Here is a 21,311-nt window from a genome sequence, read left to right on the forward strand (position 1 = left end):
CCTCCAACCTACCTTTGAATTCTTGATGTCTATTTTACATGAAGATTTGTTCCATTAAATTATATTCTGCCCCCGTAAGGCTCATAGGTAAACTATATGCCTTCTCTGTAAAACGTGTTGCCTTTTGTGATTTTCTAAAAATTTTACCATATATTCAATGTGAAGATTACAGTAAAGAGAAATTTTTTTATTTCTTCAGTGGTCTGGTAATTTAAATTTGTGGGTCATGAAAAGTTGGGGGAAACAAACAAATACACTGGTAAACTAGTTTTTGAAAAAAGTTAAGGAGTTCAGTTGTTGGCAGGGCTGTCAGGTAGCAGAGGAATTAGATTTATTCCATCCAGTTGAATTTGAGGGGAGAAAAACTAGCTTAGAAATTTTTTTGTGACTCATCATAGCTAATGGAGACATTCCTTAAAATTATCAAAATTTCTCTTGCTTTTACTTGCTGTGATACCTACCCTTAAGTGACATTTAGTTGACATCATGTCTTTGACCTGGTCTTTGACTTTGTGACCTTCCTCCTTGCTGGCAGTGTTTGAGCTAGTGACAGGGCTTCTGACGGTGATTGTCACAGGTCCACAAGCTGGAATAGACGTCCCATTTCAGAATGTGAAGCATGGAGCCCTGTTAAAGTTTAAGTTAGATTTTCTAGTTTGGTAATAAGTAAAAAAATAAAATTTTGATAGCATCAAAATTAAAAACTTTAACCCATCAAATGATGCTTTAAGGGTAGCTTGGGTGGCTCAGTGGGTTAAAGCCTCTGCCTTTGGCTCAGGTCACAGTCTCAGGGTCCTGGGATCAAGCCCTTCATTGGGCTCTCTGCTCAGCAGGGAGCCTGCTTCCTCCTCTCTCTCTGCCTGCCTCTCTGCCTGCTTGTGATCTCTGTCTGTCAAGTAAATAAATAAAATCTTTTAAAAAAGAAGATGATTTAAGAAAATGAATAGGAGTGTCATAGACTGGCAGAAAATTTTGTAACACATAGATCTATTAAAGGAAAGGTATATAGGAAATACAAGGAACTCCTACAATTCAAATTGAAAAGGCAATAAAGAAATAGGCAAAAGATTTGAACAGACAGTTCCCAAGAGAGGATAAATGGCCAATAAGCACATCAAGAAAGTGCTCAAACGTTGGTCCTCAGGAAAATGCCAATTAAACCACAGCAAGATACAACTGCATACTCACCAGAATGGCCAGTGTTAAGACTGGCAACACCAAATGTTTTGGCAAGATCCTAGAACAAAAGAACTCTCATACCTTCTCGGTATGTATATAAAATGGTAGAACCAGGGAAAGATCTCATGTAATGCTGAATGTACATGTGGGCTGTGATCCCGCAATTTCTAGTAATTTGACCCAAGAGAAATGCAGGCGTGTATTTCTAATACGTAGCCAATAGTCTTGTATAGAAATATTCCTAACAGCTTTGTTTGTAATAGTCCAAAATGGGGAACAGTCCAGATTTCTGCCAATAGCTGAACGGCCTGATACACAAAGGAATGCTACCCAGCCACAGAAGAGAATTAACTGCTACTACACAGAACGTACTTGGCTCTCAGGAATATAAAGCGAAGGGAGGGAAGCCTTACACAAACAGGGACATATGGTACTATGCCATTTTAAGAAATTTCAAGAACTTTTTCACCTACAGTGAAAAAAAGGAAAACAAAGAGGCTGCCTCTGGGGTTGGGGTTGGGGTGGAAGGTGACTGGAAAGGGCCATGAGAGAACTTAGGGGTGGTGTTAATGTTCTGTGTTTTGACAGGGATTTGGGGTACACAGTGTGTATTTTTGTGAAAATTAGGAATGTACACTTAAAATTAGAGCATTTCGTTTCATGTAAATTGCACATTAAAAACGATAAAGAAATATTAAACTTCAGTTTATGATATAGAAGCTAAAGTACTTAGGGGAAGTGAACCAATGTCTGCAGTTCATTTTGAGCTGTATTATACAGATAACGTAGGCTGGTTGATGGGTGCAGGGGGGTGAACGGACACGCCATAAGCGTTGTAATAAAATGTTCGTGGTAGAAGCCAAGTCGCAGTATATGGGTATGCTTGGTAAAATTCTCTCAGCTTTCTTGTGTGCTTGAAAATTTCCATAATAAAACATTGGGAAATGACTCATATGTTGTTTTTTGAGGCATATGAAATAGCCATTTGGGGGGCGCAGAATGGTCAGATACTGGCAGGTGTTCATGGGCTGCCCTAATACGTGCATCCACGTTTTGTAGCTGTTTCGTTTAGCAGTCTTTTTCTGACAGGGTGATGATAGTGTCATTTTCTTCCAGTCCTTGTGCTTAGCTGGGCTAGATTAGTCCGTGGGTGGCAGAGGCTCTTGACTGTCTTTGGGGCTGATTCCTTAACATGCCAGTCAACTCTGCCTGTTCTAGTCTGTTTGGTTTATATCAGATCTCACTTCCAAAGCGGAATTTCTTGTCTGTTAGCAGTGAGGCAAGAGGGCCTCTTTCTATGTGGTCTGCTTTGGGGCAGTGACCTTCTTGCCTCTTCTAGTTTTTTGGCCTATAATTTTCTAATAATTTGACTCTAAGATCCGTATGTTTTGCAGTTTACACGTGAATCTACTGTATTTTGTGCTAGAGCTTTCATATACCCCTTCCCTCTCTTCCCATTTGCATCTATAGGACACTTTATCATAAATGTTGAATTCTTTTGTCGTAGAAGTGGAAACTGGTGAGGAAGGACACCTTTGGATCTTTTGCTTTCTAAAGTGGTTAAGGTCAAAAAGCCTTTGGGGACACAGCTGCAAATCAGTTGTGGTCTTACCTGTTGGCTTTGTGACCTGGTCCCATTGCCTCACCACTGGAGTTAAATGAGTGGGACTAGGCTTTTTTTTTCATGTTACTCTTTTTAGTTTTGGAAAAAGAACTTTTTGTTTGTTTGCTTGAACAACTTTTCACTACCTCAGAGTTTCTGACTGGACACCACAACTCAGTTTTCTTTATACCTCCTGCTACTTCCAGTTCAGCAGCAGACTGTCTGATTTTGAACTCAATAGTAACTGACCACCATTAATAACTCTTACCCACATACAGATGACCGATTAACCAAGGAGTGCTTTTTCCCTCAAGTGTTTCCTCTTTCTCGAGTCCTCTGTAGGGAGAACTAATTAAGTTGAAAGCACTAACCCATTGGACGTGGTGGGAGAAATGAGGTTTTGGAATTCACTACCATTTATATCATGATTTTAGCATTTCACTAATGGACCTTTGGTAAATCACAGATCCATAAGGTGGTCGATGGACCTGTGTTCATCACTGCTGAAGAGAACAACTGAATCCAGAACACAAACACAGGTGTACCTGGAACAGTGATTCCTCAACCTGGGGTTCCAAAGAGTAATAAAGGTTCCAAAAAATAAAGGTTCCAAAAAAATAGATGCGGCTAATATTTCACTTTCCCTTACTTATATTGGTGAAAATGTAAATGACTTTCTCAATTTCATTTTACTAAATTGTAATACCCCTTGTCACTCCCTTAGCCACTCATGCCTTTTCTGTACAGGGTCAGTCAGGAGAGCAGTGTGAGGCATCTGACTGTGGAGCCAGGTGCATGGCACTGCGGCGTCCTTCCAACTTGGGCGTTCTTATGTTCAACATAGGTGATAGTCACTGAAGATGGATCAGTGAGGAATTTTTCTGACACAAAGCAATGAAAACTTGCTCATAGACCAGTTTGAGTTCAGAACCAGTGTTTGGTGAACACTGAGCTTCTTTTTTAATATTTCTCTTAACTATTTGTAAGTCTTTTCCTATTGTGAGTTAATTTTAACATAACTCATGGAGATGGAGGAAAATTGAAGTGTCGTGGCATTTGTTGGACTAAACTTTGCACCCTTATTTCTCACGTTAGCAGAAAGAGGTTTGATTACTCATATAATAATCAAGAATTTGAAAAGGAGTTTATTCATTCAACAACTGTTTATGGAGTTTTACAAGGTATAAGACAAATGTACAGTAATCAACAAGGCAGATGCAGTCCTTGGCTTTATGAAACTTGCATTCTGGAGGAAGAAAGAGATTTAAGAACTAAATACCAATGAAGTAACTTTAGGAAGAAGTACATACTACCATGAGAGCATATTAGAAAGTGCTCTCACAGGAATGAATATACAATTGGAAAAGAGTATTTTCTTCAACAAATGGTGTTGGGGAAACTGGACCACTTTCTTTCACCATACACAAAAATAAACTCAAAATTGATTAAGGACCTGACCTGAATGTGAGACCTGAAACCATGAAAATCCCTGGAGAGAGAACAGGCAGTCATTTCTCTGACGTTGGCCATAGCAACATTTTTCTAGATATGTCTCCTGAGGAAAGAGAAATAAAAGTAAAAATAAACTTTTAGGACTACATCAAAAGAAAAAGTTGCTGCACAATGAAATAAATAATCAAAAGAACGGAAAGGCAGTCTATGAATGGGGGAAGATATTTGCCGGTGACATAGCTGATAAAGGGTAAGTATCCAAGATCTATAAAGAATTGATTCCACTCAACACCCAAAAAACAAATATTCCAATTAATAAAAAGTGGGCAGAACACCTGAACAGACACTTCTCTGGAGAAGACATACAAATGGCCAACAGACACATGAAAAGATGGTCAACATGACTCATCATCAGGGAACTGCAAATCAAAACTACGGTGATAGCTCACCTCACACCTGTGAGAATGTCTAAAATCAAAAACACAACAAGCAACAAATGGTGGTGAGGATGTGGAGAAAAAGGAACCCTCTTGCACTGTTTGGAAATACAAACTGCTGCAATCACTCTGGAAAATAGTACGGAGGTTCCTCAAAAAATTAAAAATAGAACTACCCTATGATCCAGTAATCATACTACTAGATATTTACCCTCAAAGTACCCTCAAAGTACCCTCAAAGTAATTCAGATGGATATATGTACCCCAATGCTTATTGCAGCATTATTTATCACAGCCAAACTATGGAAGCAGCCCAAGTGCCCAATGATAGGTGAATGGATAAAGAAGATGTGGTATATGTATATAATGGAATATTATCTAGCCATAACAAAGAATGAAATCTTGCCATTTACAATAACATGGATAGAGCTAAAGGGTATAACGCTAAGTGAAATAAGCCAGTCAGAGAAAGACAAATACCATGTGATTTCACTCATGTATGGAATTTAAGAAACAAAACAAACAAGCCAAGGAAAAGAGAGAGAGGCAAACCAAGAAACACTCTTAATTATAGAGAATAAACTGATAGTTACTAGAGGGGAGGTGAGTAAGGGATGGGGGAAATAGGAAATGGGGATTAAAGAATATACATATCATAATGAAAAAAATAGTAAAAAAAGAGAAACAACAGAAAAAGAAAATGCTGTCACAGCATTTTGGGAAGGCTTCCTTGAAGAGGCGGGATTTAAGCAGAACAAGCAGGAGGTAGGTAGGCTGGGGAGAAATATATGGTAGTCCACCAGTGTTGATGTTCAGGAAGAGAGCACAGCCTATGCAGAGACCCTGCAACAGGACCAGAGCGGGGTGAGGTTTTTTTTTTGTTGTTTTTTGTTTTTTGTATCTGGAACTTATGCAGCTACAGGAAATGACACAAAATGAAAGCCAGAGTGGTAGGCTGGGGCCAACTCAGGCTGTCGGCTAGTAGACCACATCAAAAGTTTTTATTTTATCCTGAGAATAGTGTGAAGCCATTCAGGGGTTTTTAGAGGGTAATGATATAATTGGATTGGAAAAAAAATATCGTGGGGGTGCCTGGGTGGCTCAGTTGGTTACGCATCCAACTCTTGATTTCGGCTCAGGTCGTGATCTCAGGCTCGTGGGATGGAGATCTGTGTCAGACTCCGTGCTCAGAGGGGAGTCTGATCGAGATTCTCTCTGTCCCTCTGCACCCCCACCCTGTGCATACTCATGTGAGCGCTCTCTGTCTCTTTCAAATTAATAAATACATCCTTAAAAAAAGAAAAAAAATATTGTGGCTGCTGAATGGAGCAATAAAGGTATGTTAAAGTATTGCAGTAGCCTAGGAGATGATGGTAGTGAGGATTTGGGCTGCCTCAGAGAGGCAGAAAGATCAGCGATTTGAGACACAGTTTCCCATTTTTTATGTCATGGCACATATAAATGGTTTTTTAAAAAATATCATACTGTGGTAAATAGACAAGGATGACCCAGGGGCTGAGGGGAATTTGTACTCTGGCGTAGTTGTAATCCATTTGTGTCAGTGTGATGGCTGCGTCAGACTCTGAGAGATGGGTGTTTGGGAAAAGAGGAAGAGAATGAAGTCAGGGATGAATCCCAGATATTTGGTTTAAGCAGCTGGTTTGATGGAAGTGCTTCTGAGATCCGGACAGCTAAAGAGGAGAGGGGAAAGATCGTGGGTTCAGTTGTGTATATGGAGTTTAGCGTTTCTGTTAAGTATTCAGATGGGATATTGAGTGGGCAGATATTCTCCTTTGAGGAGAGAATTTAAGCCATATGGAGGGTGGCTCAAAGTCAACTAAGAAGATGGCATAGGACCAAGGCATACAGAATTTCCACATTGAAAAGTCAATTAGAGGAGACTGAACTAGCAAAGGAGATTGAGAATTAGAAAGGCCAGAAAAGTAGAACATATACCAGATGATTCTGAAGCAATGAAAGTCAAGGAAGGAGAATGTTTAAGGAGGGAGAAGTCTTCTGAGAGGGCAAGTAAGATGAGACTGAGAACGTTCCATGGGGTTCGGTGACCTGGAAGTCACAGGCATGACGTCAGAGCAACTGTGTTGTGCAGAAGCCAGTCGCAGCTTGCGGGTCGTGGGCCACCAGAAAGTGAAAGCAGTGAAGTAACAGCTCTGATGAGAATGTCCTGTGTGACGGGGAGGAGAGAGAGCAGGAACAGGCTTGAGTGGCTGCGGGTACAAGAGAGTGAGAAGATGAGCAGAGTGAGGGAGCCAAGGGCTTGGGAGGAAAGCAGAGAATAGAGGTGGTGAATGGAGGTTAGTGATGGTTGGCAATGCGGTGGAGAGTTTCCTGCTGAGGCTTCTGTGATGTAAGAGGCGCTGGCATTTTCTGAGTATGAGAAAATAGATTAGGGGCAGAGATGTTGGAAATAGCCCTTGTGGAGAGCAGGAGAGTGTTTTAGAGCCTGGGCAGGATGGACACACAGCCCTGACGGCTGATTGGGGTTGGCTCCACTGTGTCTGTGCATAACTTCCTTTGGTGTGCCTCGCTGCCCTTCCAGTCATAGGGAGGGAGAATAATGGTGTTAATCCAGGGAGATATGGCAGATGGATGCCCTGAAGGGATAGAAGGACAAGGGGTTTAGTGAGTCAGGGAGTGATTTCACTGATGAACTGTGGACTCTTAAGATGGATATGGAAAGATGTAAAGGCAGGAGGCAAGGAGGGGTTCAGAAGAAGGTAGAAACAAGAGAACTACAGGATCCAAGAAGAAGCTGTTGAGTAAACAAGCTGGACATGCGAGGGTTATCATCCGAGTGGGTGTTTTTATCCTATGTATCACACATTCGGCACAACCTAAATCTTCCAGCACTGAGCGGGGAGCACTGTGTTTAAGGAGATTTTTACTCACTGTCTGCTGAGTTGCCTTTTGTTATGTCTGTAATACTGGCTATTTAGTATTAGGTTTCAGGTGGTAAAAATTGCTCATGTTTGCTTTGGAGACTATACAAACATGAAGAGGGGTATGTGTGTGTATGTGTGTTTAAGAAATATATTTTTGGTATTTTACAGTATCCTGCAGTACTCATGATGGGGTCCTGCAAACAGAGCTTTCTTAGCAGGGTTGCTTGTACCAGGAAAGCTAGAGATATTTCAGCAAGGATGAAGATAGGATTAGGAAGGTGAATTAGGGTGGGTTTGTAAGAAGATCCACAGTAGGGATATAAGAATGAATGTTGGATAGAGGATGGAGGGGAACAGGATCACTGGGGATGAAGGAATGAAATAAAACATGTCATATTTGCCACACAGATAGATACTGACGTCATGCGTTGATGGCTAGTATGGAGGTGAAGACGTCAGTGAGGGGCAAGGGCACTGGAGGTTGTCCGTGACAGTGACGAGGGAGGAGGAGGGCAGTAGAGTTGGATGGCATTGGCCAGACGAGCTCAGGGTTTTGTTGTTGTTTTCTTTTTCAGGTGATAAGGAAGTGATGGTCTAGAAATTGGTAAAAGCAAGAACTCTTTTCTTCCTCCTCCAGACCTTGAGAATTAGAGCCACACCCGATCACCTGGCTGGGAACCTGTTAGATATGCACATTCTCAGGCCCCACTGACTCAAACTCTGGGGGTAGGCCCACACTCTGTGTTGTGACAAGCCCTCCAGGTGACTCCAGTGTGCTGGTGAGAACCATTGCTGCCAGTGATAGCTTGCTTGGATGCGGGGAGGGAAGTAGTCCGTGTGACCCGTGAGCTGTCTGATGGGTTTCCCCTGGTATGTTTTGGAAGCAGATAGAGCTTGGACTTAGTGGACATGAGACTTGGCTTTTCTGGTCTCCAGTGGTGTCAGGCTGATAATAATAGTTTCAGAGCACATGCTAGATGTTTGATCTTTGCCTGGACCTACGAACTTACTATTAGCCCCAGCAGTGATTACAAGGACTGGTTCATTTATAACTTTACTGGTCATTGCTAGGGTTTTAAACACACGATTCACTGTATGCACATATATTTATTTTTAAGCTTTTCATAAACATTTCCTGTCATAAAAATAAGTTGTTATTCTTTAGATTTTATTTATTTATTTGACAGAGAGAGAGATCACAAGTAGGCAGAGAGACAGGCAGAGAGAGAGGAGGAAGCAGGCTCCCCGCTGAGCAGAGAGCCCGATGTGGGGCTCGATCCCAGGACCCTGGGATCATGACCTGAGCCGAAGGCAGAGGCTTTAACCGACTGAGCCACCCAGGCACCCCAATAAGTTGTTATTCTTATAAGTGGTAGTTACAATTCAAAATTTCTTTTTCTTCAAGAAATGTGATTGAGTGTTATTCAGATTTATCCTAATCACGCTATCTAGAATACGCAGGTGTGCCATTATTGTGACACTAAGGAGGGAAAACATTTTATGAAAAAACTGCAAGACTTGTAAAATGTGAAGGAGAAGGTTGTGTAAATGTGTGTGATTTGTTGAGGGGGTATCACTGGAGCTGTGTTAAAAGGCCTCAGGGATGAGGTGTATGCGGATTTAGTAGGTGTGACTCCTGTCTCAGTTCAGCGTTGGCCACAGACCTGTAACTGGGATGCAGCTGGCTTGGCACAGGCCAAGGGAGGGAAGGAAGGGAGGGAAGGAACCCCAGAAGCTCGGGCAGTCATGGAGGCAGGCTGGCCTCATGAAAAAGAGCTGGGATTGGAGATGTAGAAGCTTGTGTGTGCGTCCTGTTCGGTTCGCACCATTGATTCGAACCAGTGATTGCTTCATTGGTCATGCATTGCCTGGATGAGTTCAACAAACATTGATTTCGCATGCCTGATTTACGCCAGGACACATTTTAAAGGCGAGGAAGTTGAGGTCCCCAAATTTAATGTCTTCCCCAAATCGAAGTTAGTGAAGAAGCCAGGAATCGAATTGGGTTCCTTAGGTCTGAAACGGGCTATGCCCCTCCCCCATGTGAATATAGTGGCTTGGTTTCCTGTGTCACTCACCCTCTCTCTGAAAACAATAAAACAAAAGAAAGCCTCCAAAATACTAAATTTGCATGATGGCAGTCATTTTAAATCCCTGTCAACAAGTGAGTCACTATCATGTAAGTTTTAGCAAGCCCTAACTTCAGCAGGACAGGTCTTTGAGGAAAGGAAAGGGAAACTGGAAATGGCTTTTGGTCAGAGGACATCTAAGACACTTGTCAGTTTTGTTTAGTTGGCCCTGATGCCTTGCTTGCTCTGTTTCTAGTCAAATATTGGGACCATACGTTGCTGACTCCTCTTCAGACCATTTAAATGTTTAATTTGCAGGTGAAGCATTCAATTTGACTGAAAATATTAAACACTCACAATAAATAATTTTGGAAGCCTGCTGCCTTGCTCTGGATACTATTTGTGCTGAATTAATTATATACACTAATCAGAGCGCTGATGAATTCTGTGAACTGCTAATCTTAAATCAGTGGATAAATGGTGGTAGCATTGGTAGCATTATTTCACAGAAGGGACGATTTGGAGTTGGGGGTGGAGGGAAGTGGAAAAAATCAGAATGTAATTGCACACTCTATTCCCAATACCTTCTCTTGAGGTCCTGTTTCCTAGATCACAGCTGTCATGCTGAAGGATTTCTTCTTTTCCTGTCCCCTCTCGCTCTCCCAGCCTCCCTTTCCTCTCCTCCCTTCCCTCCCTCCATGCTTTCATTCTCAGCTCCCTCTCCCTCCTTCTCTAGTGAATTTTTTTTTTTTTTTTTTTTTACTTTTGCTGTTGGAGGAATTAGACTTGGGATGGTTAATGTCTGCATATCAGAATTCTAAAAGCATTAATTAATTTCTTTCTATTTAGTGTTCTGTTTCACTCACACAAACTAAGTCATGGTCTTTTTCATATAAGCATTTGATTAGGTTCTGAAGGGCCAGATCAAGCAGGTCCCGGGCATGGGGCCACATGTTACAGCAAGACTTGTTTCAGTTTTGAATGATTTGATCGTTGGGCTGAAACCATTGAAGACCGATCCCAAGAAAACAAAACTGGCAGCACAATTTGTTCCATTTCCTTTTCTCCAAAATGCCTTTTTTTTTTTTTTTTTTTTTTTTTTTTTTTTTAGGGTTTGGGAGTTGGGAGACAGGACCAACCAAGAGGAATCCCATAAGTGGGAGAGAAAGGTTATTGCATTGTTAGGAGCATTTCGGCCTGAGTGATTAGCAGTATTTGGCCATGAGGAAGAGGCCTCTAAAAATAACTGGTGAGCAGAGTTTGCAGTCAGGTCCAATTTCAGTTCTAGAGGCCTTGCCTGTGGAGCAGTTGGCCAGGCTCAAGCTCTAGTAGGGAAGGGTGTTCGGCCTGCCTAATATCTGCTGATAGCACTCGGTTTTTGTCTTCCATCTGTATTATTCATGGATTGAAGCAACCAAAATGGCTGAAGGTAAAGGTGCATTTTTATTGTTTGGGTTAAAACTGGTTTAAGATCTAGCTGGCAAATTTTAGCTTTATTTTCAGTTGCGCACTCTTAAAAATATTTTTGGCTAAGTGCTTCGACCACATCTTCTGCATTTTCTATTTTAAACTACTGGAGACATCAACTTCTTATGGTAGCTAAATTTTTCATGGAGTAATCTGTCTTTAATCTGAATATGTTTTGGTGTCTTAAAATATCTTTTTGTATATTATACTATCAGAGACTGCAGTGTACAAACTTCAGAAAAATGTACAAGTGGCCTTCCCTGGCTTTGTAATTACAGTGAACTTAAAGAATGGTGTGTATTCAGATCTCAGATTATAGGAAATTTAAGGCCTGTGTGAGTCTCAGCCTGTATTAGCGAGCACACTTAATTGGTTTAAGCAAAGCTTGACTCAGACTTTACCATGTGTGGAAACTGACCAAATTTTTGTGAAGGGGGCATTAAATGGGAAGTAAAGACAGTAGGATTTTATTTTGTTTTTGTTTTTAAAATGGAATTATTAACTACAAATGTTCTTTAACAATGTGTTGAATTTACATTTTTGTTTTTTGGTTTTTTTGGCCTTACTTTGTAGGGTGAGAATCTCTTTCCACTTAATTGAAAGTAAGCTACATTAGCTCATTATGGTTTTGCTTTGTTTTTCAATTTGTTTTGGACTTTTTATTTCTGTTTAGATAACCCTACTAGATTGGTAAAAACTACCATAGTTCTGCTGTGGTGTATGTGTTCACAAGCAAAACACCATCTCAAGACCCCAGATTTCTATAGCCTTCCCATCCTGCTCATTATGTTGAAATTTTATTTAAGGGAAAAAAAAAAGACGTTATTCAGACAGCTTCCAACTCTCAGCTGCCTAAGTGGCCACTGGAAGGAGTCTATTATTAGTATAGAGAATATGAGTATTCCTACTCTGAACATCGGTGTGAGTAAATGGTTAGAATGGGTCACTTGACTATTCTGATAAAGTACCTCATGTCGCCATGATGAAGAATTTGAGATATGTATCTTGAGTTCTTTTACAAGACATTTCTCCCCTTTTCTGAGGTTTATATAATCTGTGTAGTGAGTGAGGTAAGATCAGGCGGTACTTCTGACTTACTGTTAACAGTTCTTGACTCCCAAATGCTGACATTTTGAACTTGAAAAAATAATCAGTTTGATGAGTTGCTTGACAGTTTTTGTGCTTTTTTTTTTTGTTAAAATTTTTAAAGTGTGGGGTTTATGTATAAATACGAACTTACCAGCAGAACTCAGACATGGTTGATTTGTAGTTTGTTGTAACCCAATTAAGTGATTGACTACCCCCTGTTCAGGTGCTGGGGTGTATCTTCTCTTTTCTTTTTCCTCAACCAAATAAATAAAAGGACCTATTGTCCCTGGCCCACATTTTGCAGAGAGACACATTTCATTGCTCTCTGTGGTAATTTTCTGTGTTGGGCAGTATGTAACAACAGTTTTCTGATTTGGAGGTCATTACTTCTGCTGGGTCGACATGGAGAAAAATGAATCATGTAGTTCTTGCCATATTCTTAACCCCATTTAAAAAAAATCTTCTTGACTAATCCCTAGGACTATACGGGTCAAATAATGAGTCAGAAAATGAAATAAGACTCTTAGATTTATTCTGATCTTAGGAAATAGGGTTAACTGCTAGACATTGCTCCAGAATACCTTTGGCACAAAGTGCGGATTTAAGGTTTGCTTAGGGTGTTTTAAACTCTTTTGAAATGTTTACCTTGTTATGCTTTTTTCAGTTAATTGGACAGGAAATAATTTACCCCTTGGGACTAGGTATACCATATTTACAAAATGACACATCACAGGAGTATTATTTGGTGTCAAATAAAAATTTCCCCTAACAGAGATGTCTTGGGAAAGAGTCCTTTCTATAATTTACCGTTTGTTCCTTTGTGGAATTAGTAAATATTAACAGCAATAAGATTAATAATACTAGAGTGACAATTTATTTGACATTAGAAAGGATGGATAAAGTATTGCTAATATTTTCATATTCTAGCTATTTACCCTTTTGTTGAATTCATCTTTTAAAGTGATAAATTTGTTTGGTAAATAGTACTGTAAATGAAAAATATTTCTAAGATTTATTATACCTTTTTTGCATTCTTAAACAGTTTAAAATAATATTTTAATGACAGGCTCAATCTGAAGGTCATCATTCCCTTGTATTTAAGGTTACTTTAAGGGCAATTTAAGATTATTATCTTTTACTTTTTTTTCCTTTAAAGCATTTTATTTATTTGACTGAGAGAAACAGCAGGAGAGAGAACACAAGCAGGGAGAGTGGGAGAGGGAGAAGCAGGCTTTTTGCTGAGCAGGGAGGTGGACATGGGGCTCGATCCCAGGACCCTACGATCATGATCTGAGCCAAAGTCAGATTCTTAACAACTGAGCCACCCAGGTGCCCCAAGATTATTTTAAGGACAGTTCAATGTTTGCCTACAAGCATCAATCATAGTCACCCCCTGCCATTTCATTTTTTCAAATTCTTTGCTCTTGCTGCTGGTTTTCATACCTCCCACAGGCCTTCCTTCCAGCAGCACTTTGTTGCTTGAGCTCCTGTAGGTGAGGTTGTCTTTAAGGTATATTCTTTCGTTTTGTGCAGTATGTTAGTATACTAGATCAGAGTTGTTAGAATCATGTTTAAAACAAATGTAAGTCGATTCTAGGCAAAAGTATATTCTTTACTGTGTTTTGCTCCCCTTCTCCCTATTCCTGGTCTCTGCTATGGTACATGCATTTATGTAACTTAAATTAAAAAAAATTTTTTTGGTATTTGGTATTGCAGGTCCATAACTTAGATGAGTATTTGCTGAATTAATTTGGATAAATGAGTCTTTCCTTTTGAGAATCGTAGAAATTTTCCTCTTCCATTTCTGCTTTAAGAAAGAGAAACAGAGGGCGCCTGGGTGGCTCAGTGGGTTGGGCCTCTGCCTTCAGCTCGGGTCATGATCTCAGGGGTCCTGGGATTGGGTCCCGCATCGGGCTCTCTGCTCCGCGGGGAGCCTGCTTCCCCCTCTCTCTCTCTGCCTGCCTCTCTGTCTACTTGTGGTCTCTCTCTGTCAAATAAATAAATGAAATCTTAAAAAAAAAAAAAAGAAAGAAATGGAGATAGACTTGAACTTTGAATTCAGATAATTATTTTATTTCATTAGCTATTTCATTACAAGCACATTTTAAATTATCAGTCCATTTGGAGGTAAATAGATATTCCAGAAGGCATTTTTCTTATTATAATTAGTATTCTATATAAACAGATATGTATGCATATATTTATATGCTATATAAAAATAGGTTTTTTTTTTTAATGTATTTGATAGAGGCAAGGAGCAAACATGAGTGGGGAGGGCAGGGGGAGAGGGAGAGAATTTCAGGCAGACTCTGTGCTGAGTGTGGAGCCTGACCTTGGGCCTCTGTCTCATGATCCTGAGATCATTACCTGAGCCGAAAGCAGGAATTGGTTGCTTAACCGACTGAGCCACCCAGGCGCCCCAGAAATAAGGATTTTTTTTAATACAGCATTGAAAAATATCTCCTATGCATCAGCGTTTTAACAAATTAAACCCGTAACATTGTTAGTGAATCTGTGGTGCTCCCCTGTCCCCACTTTTTTCTTTTATTTTTTAAAATTTTAGTGATGCTCTATATTGTTCTTACAGTTTTTATGCTCAAGACACATAGAAGTATTGGAAATCATCATTTTCCCCTATCGACATTGCCAAAGTTTTCACCCAGTCTCCCCCTTCCATGGCTGTGTTCAGATATTGAAACAGTGAAGCCTGTTTTAAATGGATTTAATATGCGACGTTATAATCTATGCCCAGTAAGAATTTTTTTAATGTAAACATTATGATTTTGTGTAGCCAGCTTTTAGGAGACTGCTAATAATAGATCTTATTAGAAACAGATTAGATGGTCATATGTTATTTGGTAAGTATTCTTTTGTGAATTCACCCTATGACTATAAATCTGGCCCTTTTTGATAGGTCTGTTAATATTTAAAGAACATTAGAAAGAGAAATTGGACTTTTTCGTTAAGAAAGAAATTTGTCTTAGTCACATTTTTATAGACTTAAATATAGATATCTAGATAAAATATATGTATTTGAGTGTGTATACGCACACATCAACTCGTTCTCAGGCCGATTTAGTTTTTTATGACCCCTTTTGAAAAGTTTAACTAGTGATTTGTTTAAAAAACTGCATATCTTTTTAATAAGAAGAATTTCATTTCATTTTTTCTTCCTGAAGATTTGGCAGTATAGTCGCTTTGAGCCACTGGGTACTATTATCAGTATTCTGTAATGAGAGCTGGATTTAGGGGTGAGAAAGTGGGTTCTAGATTAGAGCTAGTGAGCTTTGTCAAAGTCATGTAATTTGGCCCACTCACGTGGGTCAGGGAACTCGGGACCAGGGAAGTCAGGGTTAATTCCTAGTCCTGCCCAGCTTGTGCCTGGGACTTGGAGTAAACCACATAATCTTTTTTCTATAAAACAGGGATGATGATTCTTGTCCTTAACCCCCAATGGTTCTGAACTAGGCACCACCCTTGTAGGGGACACTGGGACGAATTTCAGAGTATTTTTGTCATCATTGGGGAGGTACTTAACTTCCGAACCCGAGGAAGCCAGGGAGGCCAGCTGCCCTGCAGTGTGAGGGACAGTTGCACTGGATAAAGAGTTGTTCCGTACAAACATCCAGAAATGCACTCTTGAGATACACTGACCAGCCCCTTGTGAGGGTCACGCACCACCACGCACGTGGGAGCACTTTGAACTACGCGGGCACGTGCTCAACAAAGAGAAGACAGTGTCCTGCTCTACCACCTCCTTGTTAACTTTCCTTTTCTCAAAGTGCATTTGGGAATATGACATATCCTTTCAATAACATTATGTTCCCTTTCAAGAGAAATTTGAATGCAGTGGTCCTTTCTTTTAAGGATGGTGTGGATTGTTTTCTGTCAGTTTCACTTGATTTTCATTATTTTTGTTTACTTTTGGCTGTAAGAAGCCTATTTCCAGAAGAATAGCAAATGTGATAAATGATACTCAGTGGACCACAGTATACAAAGCTGTTTCCTGCATTGGGACGGATTGTGAATGATGAGCCTTTTCCTGCTTCCTTAGGTCCCAGTGGATCTTGTAAAGGAGGAGGACTTATGGGCTATTTTGCTTCTCTTCTTCCCTGATCTCTATTTCCTATAAATAGTCTCCTTCCTTCCTTCTCTCTCTCTCTGGCTAAGAATATGGAGCCATTTTGGGGGGAGATATTTTCTGTGGCCATCAACAGGCTTTTTAAGGTTCTCCAGAAACTAATGGGTCAGAGAAAAGGATGTGGCCGCATTTCTTTGTGACTTCATGAAGTTATTGATATGCGCTGAACTTTGGAGGAGGTTATATGTAAAGAAGTTAGAAGAAAGGTATACATATTACATATAATATATATATTATGTCAACCTTTATTTAAAAAAAAAATTGTTCGCCAATGAGTGGTCTTTTTTTTTTTTTTTCATTACTCCTGAGTCAGAGTTTTATATGTGTGGTGTTGAGTCTGAGTAGAATCGCTTCTTTTTCAAAATCTTTATTTTAGGGGCACCTGGGTGGCTCTGATGGTTGGATGTCCACATTCAGCTCAGATCATGATCTCCAGGTCCTGGGATCCGGCCCCACATTGGGCTCCCAGCTCAGTGGGGAGTCTGCTTCTCCCTCTCCCTCTGCCTTTCCCCCTGCTGTGTCCTCTCTGTCTCTGTCTCTCTCTCTCTCTCTTTCAAATAAATAAATAAATAAATCTTGAAAAAAAATCTTTATTTCATGTAACATGTTTTGAGAATTTGAGTGAAAACTGTTTTTGAAATGATTTACCATTGTAAGTACTTTCAAATTACTGGAGAAATAATTCAGCAAAAGGAGGTGTTCAGTAAAATGTCTTCTTCTATAATGACATTGTTTTATTTTTAAACAGAGACAAAGCATGGAGGACACAAAAATGGGAGGAAAGGAGGACTTTCTGGAAGTTCATTTTTCACGTGGTTTATGGTCATTGCTTTGCTGGGCGTCTGGACTTCAGTAGCTGTCGTCTGGTTTGATCTTGTTGATTATGAGGAAGTTTTAGGTAAGGATTTTGGTATTGTTTCTTATTTGAGTTTGTAAGCATGAAAGACATCCTTTAGTAATCTTTAAAATTTATTATTATTTTGGGGGTAAGTTCTGTAGCCTTTCAGTTGCTCTCAACAGTGCAGGAACAGAAGGGGATATTATCGGGGTTCCCTGGGAGTAGTGGCTTTTCAGCTTCTTCGAACATAATTTGTAGTAAAATTAAAAAATTACTATTTATGTATGTATATCGCACAGAAAAGTTTTATCAAATAGTGCTTAACTCTTAGGAAATGCAATACTGCATAATTTCTGTTCCATTGTATTATATTGTGAATTTTACACATTCATGAGCCACTGACTTTATGTCAGGACCCAATTTGCAAGACCCTACCTTAGCATTTAGAAGCACACCCCTTTGTCTTTGTTGGAATGAATCAGTGTGTGTATGTGTGTATGATGACAGGGTGTGTGTGTGTGTGTGTGTGTGTGTGTGTGTAGGTGCTTTCTGTATGCTGTTGAGGAGGTTGCCATGTTTTTTTCTGATAGTTGTCTTCCTTTCTCCTGTTTTTCCTTTTCTCTCCCCATAATCACTGCAGGTTTTCATGACTTTTTACATTAATGATTCTTTACCATTTTTGGAGTCATACTTCGAAGTCACAGTCTTTTCTTAAAGTTGAGATAAAATTTACATAACGTAAAAATCAACATTCGTAATATGTGAAAATGTACAGTTTATTCTTTTTAATATATTCCTCATGATCTAATTCAGAATATTTCCATCACCCCCTCTTCCCCTCTCCTGGCAGACACTAATACACTTTCTATGATTTTCTTACTCTTGACATTTCTTATAAATAGAATCATACAATATGGGTCCTTTTGAGTCTGCCTTTTTGCATTTAGCATACTGTTTTCAGGGTTCAGTACTTACTGCATTTTATAGCTAAATAATATTGCACTGAATGGATACACACCACATTTTGCTTATCCATTCATCAGTGGTGGACCTTTGGGTTCTTTCTACTTTTTGGCTATTGTGAATACATGGTCTTCCTCTAATGATCCAGTGAAAAGTATGGGCCCTGTCACTGAAAAAAAATGCACGCTCCTCTAGATGTACCATGTTGCATTGAAACCCACCCCGCCTTCCATAAAGCCTCTGCACTTCTGCTTTAGATGTTAGGTTATAGCCATCTTTCGGTGGGGGGAGACAAGACATGCTGATGGATAATCCGCCGTTTGTTGAAATTTTTCATTATTTCTTAAACGGGAGTGTCTCTGGATAGATGATAGAGTAATAAAGGAAGAGTTTTAGTTCGGAGACAAACTTCTGAGTAGAGACCTGTGCTTTTGTTGACTTACACAGTGCTGTGTTGCTAGGGAACGTCTATTAGACAAATGAAGAGATTTAAAGTGTTTGTACTTTTAAGGGCAAGTTAACAATTTTTGTGTTTTTACATGCATGCAGCCAAAGCAAAGGACTTCCGTTATAACTTATCGGAGGTACTTCAAGGTAGGCTATTAGGGATATTTTAAGTCTACTTGTGTTGGTCTCTAAAATCTATCCTTATTCTACTAATTTAGTTATTCCCTGCATCTGAGAAAATAGGTGGTATAGGACCAATGTCCCCCTTTGAGTTTGTCAGAAAGTATGGTATTTTCTATCTTTTTTATGTTACTTGAGCTCTCTGCTATAGATCGCCTCCACTTGCCGATCAGCCCTTCTTATTTATATTTTCTTAGCCATAGAAATGATAACTTCTTTATCTCTCTGTTATTGTTATTGTAATTATTTTTATTTTTATTTTTTATTTATTTATTTATTTATTTTTTTAAGATTTTATTTATTTATTTGAAAGACAGAGATCACAAGTAGGCAGAGAGGAAGGCAGAGAGAGAGTAGGAAGCAGGCTCCCTGCTCAGCAGGGAGCCTGATGTGGAACTTGATCCCAGGACCCTGGGATCATGATCTGAGCTGAAGGCGGAGGCTTTAACCCACTGAGCCACCCAGGCACCCCTTTATTTTTATTTTTAATGTGTATGTGTGTGCTTTTTATACCAGACTTCTACTTCACTAGTTAACTATTTTCCTAAGTAGAACGAGAGCTCTGGGAGGGTAAAGATTGCGCATAGCTACTCTACTCCACAAGTTCTGCCTGCTCTCCTGCAGTGTTTTAACTTATATCTTATTAAAGAGTTGGGAACAGTGCTGCAGGTTGGTTTTTTAGTACTAATGACTCTATCTGTGGATGCTGTTAAAAACACTGCTGTATGTGATGTCTCCTCACAGCCACTGTCCAGTGCTAAGTTCTAAATGATGTGGATTTTAGAATGTTTTTTAGGGAATTGAATGTATTTGACTTAGTTTGGAGTGCTAAACATGGCAGTGCTTCTAGATGATAAAACCTTAAGATAACATTTTACTCTGCTTGAAGAGGAAAGGCTCTGGGAATACTGTCTTCTCAAGTAGTCTGTTTCAAGCTTTGTGTGTTTTTCTTGGTAGTAGATGGCCAGTGCTAGTTAAGGTTTGTTTGTTTGTTTGTTGTTTTGTTTTTTTAAAGGCTTTTTAAAAAGTTTTTTATTTCTTAAAGATTTTATTTATTTATTTGACAGAGAGAGAGACAGCGAGAAAGGGAACACAAGCGGGGGAGTGGGAGAGGGAGAAGCAGGTTTCCTGCCAAGCAGGGAGCCTGACATGGGACTTGATCCCAGGACGCTGGGATCAGGACCTGAGCCAAAGGCAGACGCTTAATGACTGAGCCGCCCAGGTGCCCCACTAGTTAAGTTTTAAGTGGGATAACTAAGATTATTTTTTTGGTCATTTCGGGAAGCCAGTTTTATTAACTATATTTCCAGAAGTCTTTTTTTTTTTTAAGTTGATTGGTGGTGTTTCTGTTATGAATCATTATTATAAAATATAAAATTAATTGCCCTCGTATTTTTAATACTTATACTTGATGTTAATTGTTTATATTTAGTCTTTATTTGAGGCTTGGTGGATATTCTTTTTATTTTGAATATTGATGGTGGTGAGGAACTTTCATTACTGTAGAAGCATTACATTTTAATGTAACTGTTAGAAATCAAGAATGTTTCTTATATATGTTGAAATTTTTACTTCAACTGTTTTTGGTAACATAATAAAAATTCATCTGAAACGATTAAATCAGGGGATTATTAAAACTTTAAGGAAGATATTATCTCAGTTATAGTTCTTAGATCGTAAGGCGAACATTTCCTGAATCTGTCAGTGAATCGTCTTTCATTTTTAGGTAAGATCTTCACTTAGCACTGCTTTTCAGGATTCAGAGAGCAAAGAATTACATTTATTGGTAATATTTATGGCTGATGGTCAGGACTGCATTAAGGGGTAATACCTTATCAAACTTGTTTTCCCTTTTCTTCCCATCCATCTTTTCCTCCCTTTTGCAGGAAAACTAGGAGTCTATGATGCTGATGGTGATGGAGATTTTGATGTGGAAGATGCCAAAGTTTTACTAGGCAAGTAGACATTTTCTTTTTTGTTAGTGGTGGTGAAATACTGGAACAAAAGAGTATCTTTGCCTTGATAATATGTATGTCCAGTCACACACATTTTATGGATGATGTTTTTCCACTTCAATTCTGTATTTCGTTCTTACTGAAATGGCTTAATTGTTTTTCCATGGACTTATATTTCAGCATACTTTTATAATAATGGATAAGTATAGACCTCTTGCACATATATTTTCATTAAGCCTAATTTCATATCTGTGTTCAGATTTAAAGTACTTCCTATTCTGAACTTAATATCTGAACATATAGATAATGTACTAGCCTGTTTTCAAAGATGGTAATTATAGCCACTCTTTAGCATCAGTTGATGTAATTCACTTCCATTTGAAACTGTAAGTTTCTAAAGGCTTACGTAAATCCATTTGAAATAAAATTGTGGTAGCCAACATTTTAAAATGTCACATGCATGTTTTAAAGGTAACATTAAAATATGAACCAGTAGTTTTTTGGCCGTATTTCATTATTTTAGAAATCTTGAGCCCTTCTCTTTCTACCACCAGAATTACCTATCTTTATCATTGAGATATTTCGTGT

The 21,311-nt window shown here is 39.2% G+C and overlaps 1 protein-coding gene across 7 annotated transcripts in view; it reads left to right on the plus strand.

Moving 5' to 3' along the window:
• Positions 1 to 21,311, plus strand: part of ASPH (aspartate beta-hydroxylase) — a 218,525-nt gene that overhangs the window by 19,592 nt on the left and 177,622 nt on the right. For 4 of the 7 annotated variants that reach the window (XM_080800074.1, XM_080800075.1, XM_080800077.1 and 1 more), the window contains exons 2-3: positions 17,089 to 17,238; positions 20,655 to 20,723. In XM_080800074.1, the coding sequence (XP_080656200.1) occupies positions 17,089 to 17,238; positions 20,655 to 20,723 (219 nt within the window). Of the gene's footprint in view, positions 1 to 10,773; positions 11,073 to 17,088; positions 17,239 to 18,690; positions 18,736 to 20,654; positions 20,724 to 21,311 lie in introns of those variants that run through there. The other 3 variants (XM_080800079.1, XM_080800076.1, XM_080800078.1) reach the window with 3 other exon arrangements.

The sequence above is a fragment of the Martes martes genome (assembly GCF_963455335.1).
Source record: "Martes martes genome assembly, chromosome: 4".
Classification (NCBI taxonomy): Eukaryota; Metazoa; Chordata; class Mammalia; order Carnivora; family Mustelidae; genus Martes; species Martes martes.